Source organism: Chrysemys picta, chromosome 6, assembly GCF_011386835.1.
Source record: "Chrysemys picta bellii isolate R12L10 chromosome 6, ASM1138683v2, whole genome shotgun sequence".
In the NCBI taxonomy this organism is placed as follows: Eukaryota; Metazoa; Chordata; order Testudines; family Emydidae; genus Chrysemys; species Chrysemys picta.
This window is the reverse complement of record NC_088796.1, coordinates 54,818,210-54,837,838: the sequence shown is the minus strand read 5'-3', so window position 1 is coordinate 54,837,838 and position 19,629 is coordinate 54,818,210. Positions and strand designations below refer to the sequence as shown.

At 38.9% G+C, this 19,629-nt stretch overlaps 1 protein-coding gene across 2 annotated transcripts in view; it reads right to left on the bottom strand.

Moving 5' to 3' along the window:
• Positions 1 to 5,769: 5,769 nt before the first annotated feature.
• Positions 5,770 to 19,629, bottom strand: part of RASA1 (RAS p21 protein activator 1) — a 115,312-nt gene continuing 101,452 nt past the window's right edge. For both annotated transcript variants that reach the window (XM_065599151.1, XM_005288152.5), the window contains exons 22-25: positions 17,067 to 17,155; positions 12,273 to 12,350; positions 10,804 to 10,938; positions 5,770 to 6,775 (exon numbers count right to left, since the gene is read on the bottom strand). In XM_065599151.1, the coding sequence (XP_065455223.1) occupies positions 6,692 to 6,775; positions 10,804 to 10,938; positions 12,273 to 12,350; positions 17,067 to 17,155 (386 nt within the window). In that variant the 3' untranslated portion in view covers positions 5,770 to 6,691. The remainder of the gene's footprint in view (positions 6,776 to 10,803; positions 10,939 to 12,272; positions 12,351 to 17,066; positions 17,156 to 19,629) is intronic.

Here is a 19,629-nt window from a genome sequence, read left to right as displayed (position 1 = left end):
CTTAGACAACCTCCTAAACAGCTCCTCTGTGGGAAGATGATCTATTTGATCTCAGGCTTCATATTTTAAGAGCCTTTTCCACAGGACTGATCTAAATTCCTTCATTTCATTTGCAGCAGCTCGATTGTAATTGGAATCTCGAGTCTTGGCTGAATCATTATTCCCTTTTCCTTTGAACTCACTGACCTTCTTACTGTCAGCACCTTTGATTGCAGCTACTTTTTTCTTGTTCCCAGAGCCAGGGTAAGCATTGTGTTGTAATTCATAAGTTTCCTTGAGCTCGGATTTCTAATTCTTTGAGGCTAGTTACCCTGGGGTTAGCTGGTCCCATAGTTATTCTCTGTGCTCATAGTACACCTTGCACTAACAGCTCCCTGAATTCAGGGGTGTCATATGTTGCCACTCCATTTATGACTGGTGAGATTCCAGTAAGCCAATATAACAAATGCTTTCTAGCGAGAAATTTCTCTGGTCTTTCATTTAATTTCTGTCTGTCAGAGTACATTTTACCCAAGAGATTCTCATGGGATAGTGTAGTTTGATTACTGCTATGTAGATATCTATCAATTCATCTACATTAGCTAGCTAGACTTCACTTGGCAGAGCCCCAACATCTTCCCCATTCGTGCACTCTCTTATCAGGGTGACAGTGTCCTCTTTGCTGATACCAGCTACGCTGCTAATTTTCACAAGCCAGTCTAGGGCATTTTCTTTAATTAGGGGTCCCATGTTCTTACCCATTGCCCTAACTTGTTCTGGCCCTAGTGCACGAATTTCATAGCGTGTTTCAGGTGGTTTGTTGGGCCCATACCACTGTGGTGGTAACTGGTGCATTTGGAGGATATTTCCTCCCCTCCTCCTCTACCTGAGATCTCATGACCTCTTTGAGGCAGATGGCAGAGTATAGCTGCCACTGTAATCCGGAAGTGCTATTTCCCTTTCACACTCATACCCCCTTAAGGCATCAGTATGGATGGCACTTATAACCCCTTGTGATCTTTTCAGTTTCTCTTTTACCATGTGTATTCTATGATCTCACAGAGTATGATTCCTTTGACTTTTGTCACCTCCTTCATCAGCTCCCTTATTGCAGCCTGGGAATCTTTTAATTTCTTTGCCAGTATGTAATTTTCTTTTTCTTTATTAAATTTCCATTTCATTCTTTGATTTGTTCTTCTAATTGGTTTATCTGCAGTGCTTGATTTAATGTTAGAGCTGATGTGGTGTTATGCTGCATAGTGAGCTTTTCTAACTCAGCTTCCTCGCCATTTACTTGTCCTTGAGCTTTGGAAGCAGAGTTTCACCTGTTCGTCTAGCTCTTTAGCTACCATTACTAGACCGTATAATAAGGCTCTTTTCTTGGTTTTCTTACTAGGGGAGGGCTGAGAGATCACAAATCTCTCCCATGTTATACAACATTTACCCAATGCATTTTCCCCTGAAAATAAGTGCTTTTCCCATGGGTTCTGATTTTTCCCAAATAAAGTCTACACAAAATTCAAGGGAGTTTTTATTAATCTGCCTTGTCCATCCGGTTGATCCAAAAACCTTTACTGCCATCTTACCCTGTCAGCTGATGTCTTACCCACAAAAATGTTCAGCCTTTCTATTCTTCTGATAGCTCTCGATTTCCGAGCCTATCCATGCCCACCAGGCCGGAGTGGCTGATGCCCCTTTCCTGTCCGCTGGGCTTACAAAGCCAGCACGTGTCTTGCACTCACCGGGCTGTCACAGCCAGAGTGCTGATACAACAGAGCTCACCGTCAGCACTGGCTCGTTGCTCTCACCAGGCTTCCTTGGAACTAGAACCGGCAGCGTGCACCGGGCCACAGAGGCCAGAGTCTGCCAATCTCGCTGGGTCCATTGAGCCGGGGCTTTACTGTGCTTCCTGAACCTTCTGGCCGGTGCAGGTACACAGAGCAGCTTCTGAGGCATCTCTCAGCACCTCCCACAAAGTCTGTGTGTCAGCGGCCGAGCAGAAACGGCACTCCCCCGCAGGTCAATGGACCTTTTTTTCTCTCAAACCTTTCCTGAGCAGACCATAATGTAAAGAATGGACAACTTAAGAGGGGGCTCTGAGTGGCAGTTAAAAGCAGCAGTTTTAGACAGGGTTTTAAACTGGGTCCTGCTGTGGTCACCATAACTGTTACCTCAACTGTAACTGTTATCGGACCCGGATAAATATCTCCATCACTTTTTAAAACTCATGAGGTAAGTAAAAACAACCCAGTGTATTGATAGATTTACTAAGATTTATTAAAATTAAACAAATTAACGAAGGCAACAGAATAATAGCTCAGAGGTTTGACCCAAAAGGGCATAAAGACCGGCTCCCTTCTACCCTTGGTAAGCTATGGGAACTCCTTTACTTGCAGGAAATGACTTTCACTGGCAACTCAGATGGAAAGGCAGACAGCTGGTTGTGACTGCAGACTACTGCGGCAGTTGCTGGATTCCAGACCTGTAGATGGGATGACAAGAGGGACACAGACTGAAGGTGAACAGGAGTACTTGTGGCACCTTAGAGACTAACAAATTTATTAGAGCATAAGCTTTCGTGGACTACAGCCCACTTCTTCGGAAGGTGGATCAGGATACCCTGCGATGGTCTTCAGGTAGGTATCTCGTGAAGACTCTTGCCTCTCGCTGTGTGCGCAGAACTAGGCATTGTCTGCCTCTGTGGTGGACAGCCCCGGATGGTGAACGCGCTGGCCTTAAATAAACTTGGGCATGTGACCTTTTCCCGCACTTTTCTTCCTGCCATTGGGAGAAAAGGCATCAAAGACCCAACCAAAAGGACGCACAAAATGGAGTCCAAACAACAACTTGACCATGGACCCATAAACTTCACAAAGCAGTACATAAACAGCACAGTATATAAATCAGAATAATACATAAATTCTAACAAACCCCACACTATCACCTACCAAAAACTGACATCTTATTTGGCAAAAGAAATGAGCTTCAGACAGCTCTAGCTCTTTCAACTATCAACTTCCAGTTCATTTAGACATGGCCTGCATCCTACCATTATCACATTAACATGAATGACTACTTCACGTTTAACTTCACACCTTGCTTACTGAAAGTCCATACTCACAAAAAAAGTTCTCCAATCTTACCTGTTCAGATGTTGGTACATGCTTTCTTACTTGTACATGCAGATTAAGCTAATTTTTCACTAGAATATTGTTTTAAGGCCACACATCCCTATTTACCTTCCTGATCTATTCTCTGAAGCTGTCCAACTTGCTCCTGTCCTAGAAGATCTTCTGCTGTAGGTACTCCAGTTACCTGGCTTAATATCTGCCGAGTCCCTCCTACCACACTGATGTCCTCTACCCCTCGAAAATGAAAGGAGAATGGCAGCATCCAGTAGCTCTACCAGTTTTTCGGTAACACTGCTACCATCTCTCTACCCATCTGTTTCCTCTTCTCTCCCACTCCCTCGCCCATGTTCCCCCTCCCTCATTCTGGAATAATGGTGTTATAACTAGACTTGGAAGGATTAGATTTTTAGTGATAAACATCAGTTAACATCAATTCCACCATACACAGACTGAAAAAAAATTTCCAATGAAGATAATCAAAATTTAAGAAAGAAAAACGCTGCTTGAGAAGGTAAAGTTTGATTTAAGGATATTTACTTTATATAGTTTGCCATGTGAGGGTGACAATTTATGTTTTAATAGTTAAGGCTTTAAATTTTTGAATCTCACTGTCATTACTTATTATCTGACATCCCCATAACTTCCTTCAACTGTGAACAATTACATAGATAAATACATAAGATGTGCTTAAAAATAAAGTCAAAATTATAAAAAATAAAAATAAAATGTTACCAAGTCCAGTGATGTTTGACCGTCTTTCCGATGAATTGTGTCTGTCAATTCATCTCAAGACTCAGCTTAGAGGACTATTTAATTGTTACAAAAACAGAATAGTTTTGAATACAAATGCTGGAAATATCCATTTTTGTTGCATTATAGGGAGATATTTCGTACTTTAGTTTCAACATGAAGAATTCTCACAAGTATAAAAAATTAATCATGTAATTAAAAAAATTAATCGCATGATTGATCGCGCTGTTAAACAATAGAATACCATTTATTTAAATATTTTTGGATGTTTTCCATATTTTCAAATATATTGATTTCAATTTCAACACAGAATACAAAGTGCACAGTGCTCACTTTATATTTATTTTTATTATAAATAGTTGTACTGTTAAAATAAAAATATTTTTCAATTCACTTAATAGAAGTACTGTAGTGCAATCTCTATCATGAAAGTTGAACTTACAAATGTATAATTATGTACAAAAAATAACTGCATTCGAAAATAAAATGTCTAACTTTACAGCCTAAAAGTCCATTCAGTCCTACTTCTTGTTCAGCCAATCACTCAGACAAAATTTTGTTTACATGTGCAGGAGTTAATGCTGACCGCTTCTTGTTTACGTCACCTGAAAGTGAGAACAAGTATTCACATGGCACTGTTGTAGCTAGTGTTGCAAGATATTTACGTGCCAGATGCACTAAAGATTCATATGTCCCTTCGTGCTTCCACCACCATTCCAGAAGAGACACGTCCATGCTGATGATGGGTTCTGCTTGACAATGATCCAAAGCAGTGCAGACCAACGTATGTTCATTTTCATTACCTGAGTCAGATGACACCAGCAAGGTTGATTTTCTTTTTTGGTGGTTCGGGTTCTATAGTTTCTGCATTGGAGTGTTGCTCTTTTAAGACTTCTGAAAGCATGCTCCACATCTTGTCCCTCTCAGATTTTGGAAGGCACTTCAGATTCTTAAACCTTGGAACAAGTGCTGTAGCTATTTTTAGAAATCTCACATTGGTACCTTCTTTGCCTTGTGTTAAATCTGCAGTGAAAGTGTTTTTAAAATGAACAACATGTGCTAGGTCATCATCCGAGACTTCTATAACATGAAATATATGGCAGAATGTGGGAATGTAAATACCTTGCAATGCTGGCTACAAAAGTGCCATGGGAACGCCTGTTCTCACTTTCAGGTGACATTGTAAATAAGAAGCAGGCAGCATTATCTCCCATAAGTGTAAACAAACTTTTTTGTCTTAGCGATTGGCTGAACGAGAAGAAGGACTGAGTGGACTTGTAAGCTCTAAAGTTTTACATTGTTTTGTTTTTGAGTGCAGTTATGTAACAAAAAAAAAATCTATATTTATAAGTTGCACTTTCATAATAAAGAGATTGCACTACAGTACTTCTATGAGATGAACTGCAAAATACTATTTCTTTTATCATTTTTACAGTGCAAGTATTTGTAATAAAAAACAATACAAAGTGAGCACTGTACACTTTATATTCTGTGTTGTAATTGAAATCAATGTATTTGAAAATGTAGAAAAATATCCAAAAATATTTAATACATTTCAATTGGTATTCTATTGCTTAACAATATGATTAAAACTGCGTTTAATCATGATTAATTTTTTTAATCAAGATTAATTAGAGTTAATCACATGAGTTAACTGAGATTAATCGAAAGTCCTAATAAAAAAACAACCATAAGCAAAAACACTGAAACTGAGTTGGTACATCGAAACTCCCACTTATCGTTTTGTGGCTGGATATCAGAGGAGAGTATGAAACAACAGCTGCTATTTTGAGGTCCCCTGCTAAAAATAGGCAAGATGAGTTTGAAATGTTCACTCTGAAGGTTTGATTTGCATGTAAGTAGATTACAAAGAACAAGTTCACAAAACAAACTTCAAAAATTCAACACATTTATCCAGTTGTCAGAGATTCTAACTACAAATTGATTTTATTTTAAAAACTGATTTTTGAAACACTTAAAAAGTATTTTCCAACAGTTATAGAAATCATGTCTGACTTACATTACACAACACTCCAACCACGCTATACTTTATAAAAGGGTTTAATGAATGCATGCATGTCTGATACAATGATCAATAAATTTATTGAGTTCAAATTATTTACTGTTGTAAACATTTTACAAAAGCATTGTGATTTATCTGGATATACAATCCTTGATGGAAGAATTATTCAAACAGACAGAATCAATGGCACATTAAAAAAAAAAAGCTGACTAGACCCATTCTGCATATTCTCTTTCAACATAATTTCAGCAAGAGAAACAGCATGGTATAAAAAGTGTACAGCAAAAGATTGTTCCTACGATAATGTCAAATTCTTGAAACTGTAAATACAAATTAAAGTGGTTGAACAGTCAAAGTCATAATTGTAACCAGTCAAATTACAGTAAGAAACATTTTCAATCCAGTTATACGTAGCTGTCAAAATAATGTGTTTCGTTCCTTGTCAGTTGACTATAAATTCTTTTCCAACAGACAGCAAAACTTTGGCAAGGTGTTGAAAATGACTTTTAAAGTTCAAGACACAGTCACAGCATTTTCTTTGTGGAAGGTGATCTGTACATCAAGGCTCAGAGGTTGTGAAAATTGGTTCCATGTGGAAAAAAGTGCAAACATCCTGCACAGATAGCTTAAAAAGCTGCTGGTAGAAATATTCACCAACAGAATCTTTGTTTTCTTTTTGCATAGTTCACACATCACTGGGAATGTGAAAAAGGTGTGCTATTTTTGGCAAGAGCAAGAAGGAAGTGATATTGTGTGAGTTGCCATGTTGGGCATGCTGGATCCATGAAGAAGTCTAGGTAGAAGGCTGCTACCTGATGTTATTAGACACTGAATACTGATTTTGTTTTTGCTGAAGCAGTTCTGTAATAGCTAGAAGCTTCTTTAAGACATGCTGTAGAAAGAAAGTCAATAATAGTAATATTAGGCACAAATAATTAGGAAAATATCACATCAGGAAACCAAATTTTCTAGATACATTTCTATGTAAACTTCTTCATGAGACTTGCTTTTATACATTAGTGTGCACAGCTTTCTATTACACAGTTTAAAGTAAAATGAAAGAACTGATCCGACTCCTTGGTCTTTAAAGCAATGCTCTGAGCTGAAATGTGACTGTAAAAATAACATTTGATGTAGAGAGAGAAATACACCAACAGTCTAAATTTAAAATGTTTAATTTTTTTTTTTAAATTACAAACTTAAGCTGGGATATAAAAGTCGAGTTCTCTCCTTCTCAAACATCAGTTAAAAGGATTTTTTACGCTAAGATGAGTTCTTAGTTACCTCACAGATAAGAACAGAATTTGGACAGGCAACTGAAACAATGCACATAAAGGATAAAATACAGTTTACTCTTTTGGGGGTTGGCTCCACAGGATTAACAGATGAAAAGACTGAATTTAGTTACTAAAATAACCAGATGCAACTGGAGCAATTATGCAGAAAAGGTGCAATTTTTACATATTCACTTTTCAGGGTAGAATTGTAGGTTACTACGGCAGAAAGTGGTCTGTAGCACTTAACTGAAAGGTCCTCAACTGCCTCATGCTGTGGTTCTCAAGTGCCAGGTCTTTTCCTTCCCCACCAGAAATAGGGGTTTAGAAAACTTTCCTTAAAAGGAACTAAACTTCACTTACAGGAATACACACATATCAAAGAAGCTACAATAGCACATCCACAACCCTCAAATACTTCAGATTCTCTCCAAAAAGGTGTTTTAGTTTGTTTTATGCTGCTTAAAGTAGTGTTCAAGAACAGGTGTCAAACTGACAACCATGTCCCCATGTCTATAGCCACACACACACACACACACACACACATATATACTCACCCCAACACCATTTTAATGAAAGCTTCCCCAATCCCACCTTACTAGTCATAAGACTGAGACCTCCAGTCCTATCTGGATCACCCTGAATATGGCCATTGGACTATAACCTATGGACTAATTCTGAAAGAACTCTTTGCAACTACAAAGCTCACCATCTCTACTATAAATGTGATCTCATGTCTGTACGTATATTTATCTTTTAACCAATACACTCTCACTTTTCTTTTTTAATACATTTTAGTTTAGTTAATAAGAATTGGCTGTAAGCATGTATTTGGGTAAGATCTGAAGTATTCGTTAACCTGGGAGATAATGTGTCCAATCCTTTGGGATCGATAAACTTTCTTATATGATGAATAAGATTTTCAGTAATCCTCATCATATTTGACTTGGGTGTCTGGGGTGGAGGCCTAAGGCTAGGTTGCTTTAAGGGAAGTGTGTCGTTGGCCTCTGGGTAACCAGTAAGGTATTATAGAAGCTGTTTTTTGTTGGTTTGGTAAATCTAAGTTTTGAAATATTCACCAGCTTTGGGGATTGTCTGCCCCATTCTTTGCAGCTTTGTAACTTCAGTGTCACTCCCTGGGACCCCGGTCATAGCTGGCTATACACGTTAGTCAATATAGTGGATTGACTGAGTGACTTTTCTCATAGGCCACTGAAATTTGGTTTTAACCTGGACTGGATTTGAACTAGTGATATGGAAGTGAAGTATTTTCCAATTGTCTTTCACAAACAGCTTATATAGGGCACGAGAAGGCAGTACTTGGACTAATTAAATTACACTTTTCTGTACACTCCACTATAGCAGCCAGCAATACTTGTTTCATACAGTGTAGTAACTAGAATTGCCTAGTGGGGGAACTCTAACAATAAAAAGATTGCTCTTTGCAGTTAGTAGTCCAAAGACGAATACTGCTTGTTATCTGTGGAAATTTGAGATGGCTCAGGGCAGTGAAAGTTAAAATGAATATTATATTATAATTATATTATGATTAGGGCTGTCAAGCAATAAAAAAAATTAATCATGATTAATTGCACTGTTAATAATAGAATACCATTTAAATATTTTTGGATATTTTCTACATTTTCAAATTTATTGATTTCAATTACAACATAGAATACAAAGTGTACAGTGCTCACTTTATATTTATTTTTATTACAAGTATTTGCACTGTAAAAAAACAAAAGAAATTGTATTTTTCAATTCACCTAATACAAGTAGTGTAGTGCAATCTCTATCATGAAAGTTGAATTTACAAATGTAGAATTATATACAAAAACCCCTGCATTCAAAAACAAACAACGTAAAATTTTAGAGCCTTCAAGTCCACTCAGTCCTACTTCTTGTTCAGCCAATCGCTCAGACAAACAAGTTTGTTTACATTTGCAGGAGATAATGCTGCCTGCTTCTTGTTTACAATGTCACCTGAAAGCGAGAACAGTCGTTCTCGTGGCACTGTTGTAGCTGGCGTCGCAAGATATTCACGTGGCAGATGCGCTAAAGATTCATACGTCCCTTCATGCTTCAACCACCATTCCAGGGGACATGCGTCCATTGAGGAGTTCTGCTCGATAACAATTCAAAGCAGTGCAGACTGACGCATGTTCATTTTCTTTATCTGAGTCAAATGCCACCAACAGAAGGTTGATTTTCTTTTTTGGTGGTTTGGGTTCTGTAGTTTCCGCATTGGAGTGTTGCTCTGAAAGCATGCTCCACACCTCGTCCCTCTCAGATTTTGGAAGGCACTTCAGATTCTTAAATCAAACCTGTAGCTATCTCTAGAAATCTCACATTGGTACCTTTTTTGCGTTTTGTGAAATCTGCAGTGAAAGAGTTCTTAAAATGAACAACATGTGGTGGGCCATCATCCGAGACTGCTATAACACGAAACACATGGCAGAATGCATCTAAAATAGAGCAGGGGACATCCAATTCTCCCCCCTAGAAATTCAGTCACAAATTTAATTAACGCATAATTTTTTTAATGAACGTCATCAGCATGGAAGCATGGCCTCTGGAATGGTGGCTGAAGCATGAAGTGGCATACAAATGTTTAGCATATCTGGCATGTAAATTCCTACAAAAGTGCCTATTCTCACTTTCTGGTGATGTAAATAATAAGAGGGCAGCATTATCTCCTGTAAATGTAAACAAACGTTGTTTGTTTGTCTTAGCAATTGGATGAACAAAAAGTAGGACTGAGCGGACCTGTAGGCTCTGAAGTTTTACACTGTTTTGTTTTTGAGTGCAGTTATGTAACAAAAAAAAAATCTACATTTGTAAGTTGCACTTTCACAACAAAGAGATTACACTACAGTACTTGTATGAGGTGAATTTAAAATACTATTTCTTTTATTTTTACAGTGCAAATATTTGTAATAAAAATAATATATATTTTGATTTTAATTACAACACAGAATATATTTGAAAATGTAGAAAAACATCCAAAATATTTAATAAATTTCAATTGGTATTCTAGTGTTTAACAGTGTAATTAAAACTGCGATTAATTTTTTTTAATCGTAATTTTTTTTTTTAGTTAATCGCATGAGTTAACTGGGATTAATCAACAGCCCTAATTATTATAATTTATATTATATTATAAAATTTAGGCAGAACAATTATTGAAGGTCCAGAGAGTTTTCTTACTGGAAAAGAAAAGCTTGCATCTTTTGCTTTCAAAGATAATACAAACCAAGAAACTGAAATGAAATAGCAGTTGAAAAGATAACAAACAACATTCACTTTTCTAAATAGAAAAAAAAACTATATACCATACTAGTAGCCCACAGAACCTATCAGAGAGGGAAAACTGGTTTCTGGTAAGCAGGCCTCCTCCAGGCACTTAAAAGGCTTTTTGGTTTTGCTACAGAGCACTTCTAGCCATTTTGAGTGAACAGAATAGTATTTACCTTTAGAGCTACCTCATCCTCCCAACATTATACTGATGAAGTAACCTATCTAAAGCTATTTATCTTAACTCCTTAGTACAGAAGTATCAAATAAGTATTATTAAATTTGCATCAGTGCTTAGTGTAAAAAATTTCAACTATCTGAGATGGGGGCTTTCTGCTATAACAACTCTTACCTGCATTACGCCTCGCTCATTACTGAGCGTCCGAAGCTCATCTGAATGTGCCACACAAATCTCATGTAAGGCTGCTAGATCACGAGACAAGTCAGTTCTAGAATGCTCTGTAGTGTCTGGAAGTTCAGGTACATTCTTTAACAAGAATGATAAAAGTGTGTTTAGAATTCAAAAGTATTCATAAAATAGCAAAGAAAGTTCCATTACACTTCTCTCCACTAATCAACTGTATTGTGCAACACATTACTTTCAATACTGCAGGCAGTTGCATCATAACATTCAGCATATTATTCTCAGTTAGCCAAGCTTTCTACTCATGCTCTGATACCAATTATTTGCTCTCACTCCACCAATATTATTATTTAGCTCTTAAAAAGATATCTGAATGTAGTTAGAGCCTACTCCTATATTGCATCCCCTGTACTTAATTGGAATGGCCACTCCAGTGTTGCTGATCACTAATGCACCAATTTCTCTTTCAGCTGAAAGGAAAATGATCTGGTGTTGCCATCTAGGCTACCTCTTTGAATTGGCTAGCAAGGGATTCTCTGGGTGGCATTTTCATGCTCTCTACCTCTTCCCCTCAAGCTAGACATGATGCATCCATTTATTTAATTTTCTATATTCAAAGATAGCAACAGCAAAAATAGGAGAGCAGAAATTAACTGGCAAGTTAATGAAAACAGTGGTGGACCAGGTATACAGTAATCAGATACCATTAAAATAATAAATCAGTGACTGAGTATCCCTTGTAAATAGCAATTTCTATTGACTACGTATCAAAAAAATAGTAAGAAGTATCTTCCAAAGTTACTTATTTAGGCTCCTATTCATGACAGCATCCCTATTCAGCAAAGCACTTAGGCACAAATTTTCATGCTTTCCTGAATCAATCCTCTAAAACTGAGATTCCTGAAAAGTAAAGTCTTATACGCACTGCTACTCCTGTTATAGCATTTGCACGGTATTAAGTTACATTGTTTGATTTAAAGTGATCTGTAAATCTCAATTCTCTTTAAACCTTGACAATTTAGAATAACGCATAGATTGTCTTAAATAGCCAGGTTAAGACAAACATTCAGCACCTTACTAACTTAAAATTCAACTTTTTTTCTTCTATTAGGGTCAGATTTGCTAACCTCCACAATGGATCCATGTTGCCAGCCTACAGGTAAGAGTAAGAGTATTTTTTTTTTTAAATATGGTTTTGCAAGATGATGTTTTTGGTAAATCTTTGCACATTAAGTTAAGATCAGTGATCTGCCTTGTCTCTGAATATTGAGACCTTAAAGATAAATTTTAAGTTAACAATATACCCTCTAACTAGGGCATTTGGGACAATACTCAGAAGTTGCTGGATTTCAGAGGTATTTAATGAGAACCTTTAAGATTTGTTATTACATTATTCTTTGATATGTATAAATCTATATAACTTCTAGCTTAGATTGTAAAATTTATAACACTCTTACCCCAAGTTCATCTAAAAACATGATCATGCGATGTTTGTTACTCTTGATAAATGGATTTACCCCCTCCATGTAAGGCTCCTAAAATTTAAAAAGTATTATTAGAATAAATAGAACCAATTCAATCATATGTACCTACTTACAATAAACATTCAATAGTTTGTGGACCCTATGACTTTGCATATAATTTCAGAATGGATTGGGTTCACTTCCTATTTGTGCCTTAAAGTCTTTAGTTGCTACTCAGGTCTGAACATTAAATAACTTTAATTTGCTGTTGCAGTTTTTGCACTCCAGATGTAGTCACAGAGTTTGCCTGTAGATATATGCTGGCTGTGCTATATATGTTTGGAATTATTCAATTCTGAAACATGTTTCAGGCAATACCTACAAAACACAACAGCAATAAGAAATGTTTCATATCTGGGGACTAAATATCTTGTTTTTGTCCTTTTAAAAATGGTTAAATTTCAGATTACGTTTTTGTGTTAAAACAAGGGTGTATTAAAAAGGTCAAAACTGCTTGAAATCATTCTTCAACGTGTTAAGGTCCACAGATCCATTACAATGGTATTTCAGACCATTTGCAGTTTGGGAACTGAATCAGAATGGTCAGTTGCTTGCAACAGGAGACTGTCCCATCCCTTGAAGATTCCTCCATTGTTTTTGGGGACCCTAGCAACTCAGCCAGACCCCTCTGCTGCAGAGCGTTCCTGAGAGAAATTCCAAACTTTATTGAAAGTGACTAACGATTTAGCTCAATAATATGTCTAATTCTCAGCTGTGTTCCAGGGTTGCATTTGCCTTTGGAGAGACTGTCCCCTCAGTGGCTTTTGCAGTGGCTAGTTGTGAGCTAGACCAGGAAAGCCAAAGGCAAAAAAGAAAGGTTTGTATTTCCTGCTTCATCCCCTTCTCGAGTGTCTCACTGGGGAGCTCAGATGGCTCTGTCCAATTTACTCCAACCTTCAGCCCAGTCTAGACAGGGTCACTTAGTTTCCTCCCCGGGCAGAAAAGGAGCTAGGTATGTTAGTGAGGCTGACTCTGCTGAGCAAAATGTAGGAGCAGCCTCAGCAAGCCAGTCCTCATGCTCCCTGGAAAGAAACAATAGAGGGATTGGGATTTTCTGCCACACCTAAAAGATAAGTAAACTATTCGGCTGTTGCTGCCTCTGCAAGTTGCCATACCCTAACTATTGGGCTATTGTTCCCAGCTGCTGCTGTGGGTCACCATGCTCTTAGGTCCATGATATTTTTCCCAGCTTCCACGGCAGGTTACTATGCCTCAACTAGCTTTACCTTTTCCTCCAGCAGCTACCTGTGCAATGAAAAGAGAGACAGCAACCCATATGCAGAAAAACAATCAGACAATTAGGAGCCTTTTGGCTGACTTTTTTTTCCTCTTTCTTTCTTTCTTTCTATACCCCTGGCCTCCATTTTATAAGGCCAGAAAATTCCTCAGTGCACACCTGTCCATATTCAACCTGGTGTCACTATTAAAGGTGAAAGTGACTATCTTCCCTGTATTCAGGGACTCTGTGTTTCTCAGAGGGGAGGTTTTTACTTGAGAGAGTGTCTCCTTCACAGGCAGGGATCACTTGAGCCTCTTCTTTGGGCATGAAAATAAGTGGCCTCAAAACCAAACAGAGAAAACAAACAAACAAAAGAACCATCATCTGATACACTAAGTTCCTCCCAAGCTTTCAGGAACAATGATAACATCGATGGACAATACTGTAAGCGTGGTCCCACTCAGCCTTAAATATTTCATAGACTAACAGCTTCAACCTGAAAAAGACAGTGGGATAACCAATCTACCTCATGTAGGTATGTAGGGTTCTGGGCCCTGAAGTCAGACCATAAGGTAAATCAGTTCCTAGCTCTCTTAGTGATACGATGGAACTTTATGGAAAACTGAAGGTATTCAGCATCACTGGAAAAGTTGATTTACAAACCTGGCTCTTGCCAATAATATATAAATGAATACTGGTCATATAACAAGTTGAAGCAGTCCTGAAGTAAACCAAGAGTCAATATCACTCCACAAGTGGTAGCTAGAGTAAGTGTGTCTGCCATGCTGTTTCCCCTCCCTCCATTTGTGCTGCCTTGTAGAGTGTGAGGCTACATTAACAACAATATGTTAACCCTTGAATTAGCACTTGGCTGAGCCCTCATCATTTAGCCAGTAAAGCATTCCCTGGGAAATATCCCACCCTCTTATTTCACCACCTCAACCAAGCTTCACAATCATCATTGCTATGTACAGTATTGAATTGTTTGTTTAAAACTTATACTGTGTGTGTGTGTGTGTGTGTGTGTGTGTGTGTGTGTGTGGTGTGTGTGTATGTATATATATATATATATATATATATATATATATAATGACAAAGTTCCTCCTATCTTGGTGGGTCCTGCGCTTATTGGCGGATTTTCTTGCCTCAGAGATTCACCATGTGGGTTGGGGAACAGCCCAGAGACCTTCCCCTCTGGAAGAACCCACAGTCCAGGTCAATTGGGAGGTTTGGGGGGAACCCGGGCCCGCCCTCTACTCCGGGTTCCAGCCCAGGGCCCTGTGGACTGCAGCTGTCTATAGTGCCTCCTGTAACAGCTGCATGACAGCTACAACTCCCTGGGCTACTTCCCCATGGCCTCCTCCAAATACCTTCCTTATTCTCACCACAGGACCTTCCTCCTGGTGTGTGATAACGCTTGTGCTCCTCAGTCCTCCAGCAGCACACCCTCTCACTCTCAGCTCCTTGCGCCTCTTGCTCCCAGCTCCTCACACTCACCCTACAAACTGAAGTGAGCTCCTTTTAAAACCCAGGTGCCCTGATTAGCCTGTCTTAATTGATTCTAGCAGCTGCTTCTTAATTGGCTCCAGGTGTCCTAATTAGCCTGCCTGCCTTAACTGGTTCTAGCAGGTTCCTGATTATTCTAGTGCAGCCCCTGCTCTGTTCACTTAGGGAACAGAAAACTACTCATCCAGTGACCAGTATATTTGCCCTCTACCAGACTCCTGTACCCCACTGGTCTGGGTCTGTCACAATATAGTCTTTTGTCTGGTGAAAAAAAGCTTCCCTGGAACTTAACCCCACCCCCATTTACATTAATTCTTATGGGGAAATTGGATTCACTTAACATCTTTTCGTTTAAAGTCGCATTTTTCAGGAACATAACTACATTAAGTGAGGAATTACTGTATATGAAAGTATCCAAGCAAAAAGCTCAAGTCATTGTATTATAATGCAATTAGCACGCTCAAGAAAAGGAAGGGTTGTGTGTGTGTGTGTGTGTGTGTGTGTGTGTGTGTGTGTGTGTGTGTGTGTAACAAATCCCAACATTAACTGCTTCCTTAGGACAACAATCCTACAATGCCACAAAGCATGACATTAGAACCTCATTCTCATTACAGAACTGTCCAGACTGAAACTCTGCAGGAGGTATCATACTTTCTATCCAATAGCATTAAACCTCCAATAGCTACTATCTCCAATCAGATGAGTTTTGAAGTCGGGAGCTTTCTTGGAGGCGATTCAGTATTGTGCTTTTAATTCAGACAAATAGTCCTCACAACTGTCATTACAGTCATTTACAAAGTAAATTCAAGAAATATTTTCCCTTCTGTCAAGTATAAAAAGCCAGTCTTTCGCAGCATTGAATCTCTGGACAGAAAAGGCATGTCTCCTGTGTTGAGATCTGTTAGGCAGCTACGTGGCCATCAATAAATAAATTCACCAATGTTCTACTTACTGGTCAAGTCAATCTTTTAGCCAATGCCATTTATTGGCAGAAGGCTTCTCTGGACCTAGTATCCAGGGGGAGATGGACAATATATAACATAACCTATTTTGGATGTCCATGTTTAAAAGATGATCCCACTTCCCAACCCTGAAGCACACTACTGTGAAAATCCCATTGTAATGGATCTGTAGACTTTAGCACAATAAAGTATAGGAAAATTTCTGTTCTCACCTGAAAAATTCCTTTCTTTGAGTAATAAAGTCCAAAGATCCAGTCTGCCCTGGAGCCAATTTGACATCCAGAGCAAACATGGAAATTGCCATACAAAGATGTGGGTTTGTTTTCATTAGGGAAAATGTCTCACATTCTGTAGTAGAAGCTGTCATGCCTTCTCCTCAAACTATAGTTAACACAATCTGTAATTTACGAAAGCAGAGCTAAATTATCCTAGCTGAGGAAATGGTCTCCAGTGAAGGGAACTTTAGCAGGCAGAGCACTCCTCTGCTGCCAGTGATGGACAAGATTGCTCCTGCCCCCACCGCCAGAAGCAGAAGGAAGGACAATTGTAATGGATCTGTAGACCTTAGCACAATTAAGAAAGGAAATGCTCACAGAACAGAAACCAAAAGAACCAACCAAAAGATGAATATAAGAGGCTTACATGAAACACTCCACTTCTCATGGGACTTATGATCGGAACATATCAAGAGGGAGACTTGCAGTCTCTACCCCTAAATTTAGTTAAGATTTGTAGTGAGCACTTCTGGCATACACTATGCAAGCAAAGCTTTTTGTAAAAATCAGCACCTCCAGAAAGAAGGAAATTGATTTGCTTCTGAAATCATCTCAATGGAATCATTTGCTTGCTTTTGGGAACAAAGATTTTATACATCTGAAATATTTTATAACTGGGGTTAAGTTTTCATACCATGTGGACCAAACTAACATTACAATACACCTGATTAATTGGAGAATCATTGATTTTAGGACTTGTTTCACCTATGCTATATATAGCAGAAATTTTACATTCTTTAATTATAGTTTAACTATACATAGTCACCTTAGCTCCAAACTCAACCAGATTTGCTAAGTTCTGCACAGACTTGGCGACCAGCGTCAGTGTTCTTGCAGCAGTGGAAGAAGGAGAATCTGAGAGAAACACATATCACAGCTGATTTCAATTGAAACTACAATTAAAATCTTGTATGGTTAGTCACGCCAAAATATTAATTTTCTATTCAATACTCAAAGAGTGATCCTGGTATTACAACCAAAATAAAGATGCAGTTTTATTACAAACAGAGTTGCATAGGAACGGGGGCATGAAAGGAAATCAATGTGGCATTTTCACACCAGACTTCCTACAACAGTGGATAGTTTTTTCTACCTGTGGGAGGAAAATCCCACCATCCTTGGATACACTCCTCACATACTCAAATGAAAAAGTAGTGGTTTCTAAAAAGGCTGCTAGAGATGAACATTAAGGCTTTGTGTGTTAAGTAAAAAACAAAAAACTTCCATAAAAATTGGAAGTTTTCTTTACAGCAGGATGGTGCTTCATCATCAGATTAATGAATGTTTTTCAGTTCAAGAATATACCTAAAGAGAATGACGACACTGGAGCTCTTTATTTTATATCCACATGCAAGTGATCCTGCAGTGTCATGTAACTCTGGCTACTAATTTATATTTTAAATAAAAAAAGTACTAACCATGCCCATTTCCTTTCAATGGAAAAAAGAACACAAGCTAGACATCATATACCAACTTAATTTTTATCTGTCAATCTGTACAGTAAACATATACAGGCTAATCAAAAGGCAAGAATTCATGTGCTGAAGATATATCTCAAGCAGCTAGGATTTCTTTGTGCCCATTCCATTGCCAGAAATGGGACACGGTGAAAATGTTAGTACCAGGAGATGGTTATTAGTAGAGAGCCAGCTCTGCTATAATTAAAGTTGAATACCACTTTGTTTAAATGGGACTATTCTAAAGGCTATTCTATATGACAATACTTATTCAGAGATTGTCATGTAATTTGCAGTACATCCTGGGGGTGCTGCAAAGTATTAGTGGTCCAAAGTTGGGGTCTCCTGAGCAAGGGATTCCTGATGTACTGTTCCCTAAAAAAAACCTGTATTTTAAAATGAAATTCTTGTAGCTTTCCACACACACCTGGGGCTCAAATATGGCTCTAATCGTCCCACAGCTAATTTCAGTCAGTTGGCCTTTTTCTCAGCTAGTGCACAGTACTACTTGCTCTCTGCCTGCAGTCTGTTTTTTGGAAGTTTTGCCCCAAGACCAAAATTTCTAGTTTTTAAATTGCTCTAAAATCCATATGCAGAGTCTCATTTTACTTCAGAAATACTGTCAAAAAATTAGCATTGATTAAATAAGGGAAGATGAAAGACAGTTATAACATAATCATGTTTCCTGAACAACGGAACTCAGTGTGATCAAAAGAAATCAAGTCCCTAGATCATTTGGTCAAGTGTTCCCGATATTCAATCATCCTAACAGGAACTGTTCATAACATTTATTCTTTTGTTGTTGTTGCTGCTGCAGCAGAGTGAAGGGATGTAGTGGGAGAGTTTAGAGTAGTGAAGGGGAATGAGGGGTGTATGTCAGAGCAGGGCACATGGAGGTTGAAAGGAGGGATTAGGATTGGGCAGAATACAGGAAGAGGGGTTTGGGGCTGCAGTAAAGGGAAGGGGGATTGAGATAAATAGGGAGGGTGATAGGAGAGGGAGATTGGGAGGGAAGGCATGTGGTGGGAGTGCTTTAGGTATGGAAGACAATGAGTCCTTCTCCCTGACCTCCATGTATGAACTAGGATCAGGGGGTTCCCTGACTCACTGGCAGGAATGAACACCTCTCCCTACACCCTCTTCCTATGGGTGAGCCAGGAACAGGGGCCTTGCCAACTCACGTGTTCTGTTCTAAAGTGTTCTGTAGCATTTGTAGAGTTGTAGTATGTGTGTTGTTGGTGGACTGAGGCATCACAGAAGGTTGCATCTTGGGGGTGGCATGTATCTCAAACTCCAAAAGCCAGGAAATACAAAGCATAAGTTTACTCACTCCCCACATTTTGGAAGGGAATGAGACAACTCTATGTTTCTGGGCATTTAATTATGAAACAAAATTAAAATACTATTTGAAGGCAAAACAAAAGTTTAAGTAATTTGTGATTGTTACTAGACCAGGGGTTCTCAAACTGTGGGTCGGGACCCCAAAGTGGGTCGCGACTCCATTTTAATGGGGTCACCAGGACTGTCTTAGACTTGCTGGGGCCTGGGCCTGAGCCCCACCTCCCACAGCCTAAGCCTAAGCCCCACCGCCTGGCGCCCAAGCCGAAGGCAGAGGGCTTCAGCTCTCAGCGGCGGGGCTCAGGCTACAGTCCCCTTACATGGTGCCCAAGCCTTGAGCTTTAGCCTCCCCACCTGGAGCGATGGGGCTGGGGCTTGGGCTTTGCCGCCACCCCTCTCCCCACCCAACCTGGGGCAGCAGGGCTCAGGCTTTGGTCCCCCCTCCTGGGGTCATGCAGTAATTTTTGTTGTCAGAAGGGAGTTGCGGTGCAATGAAGTTTGAGGATCCCTGTACTAGACCAATCATGTTCAGAT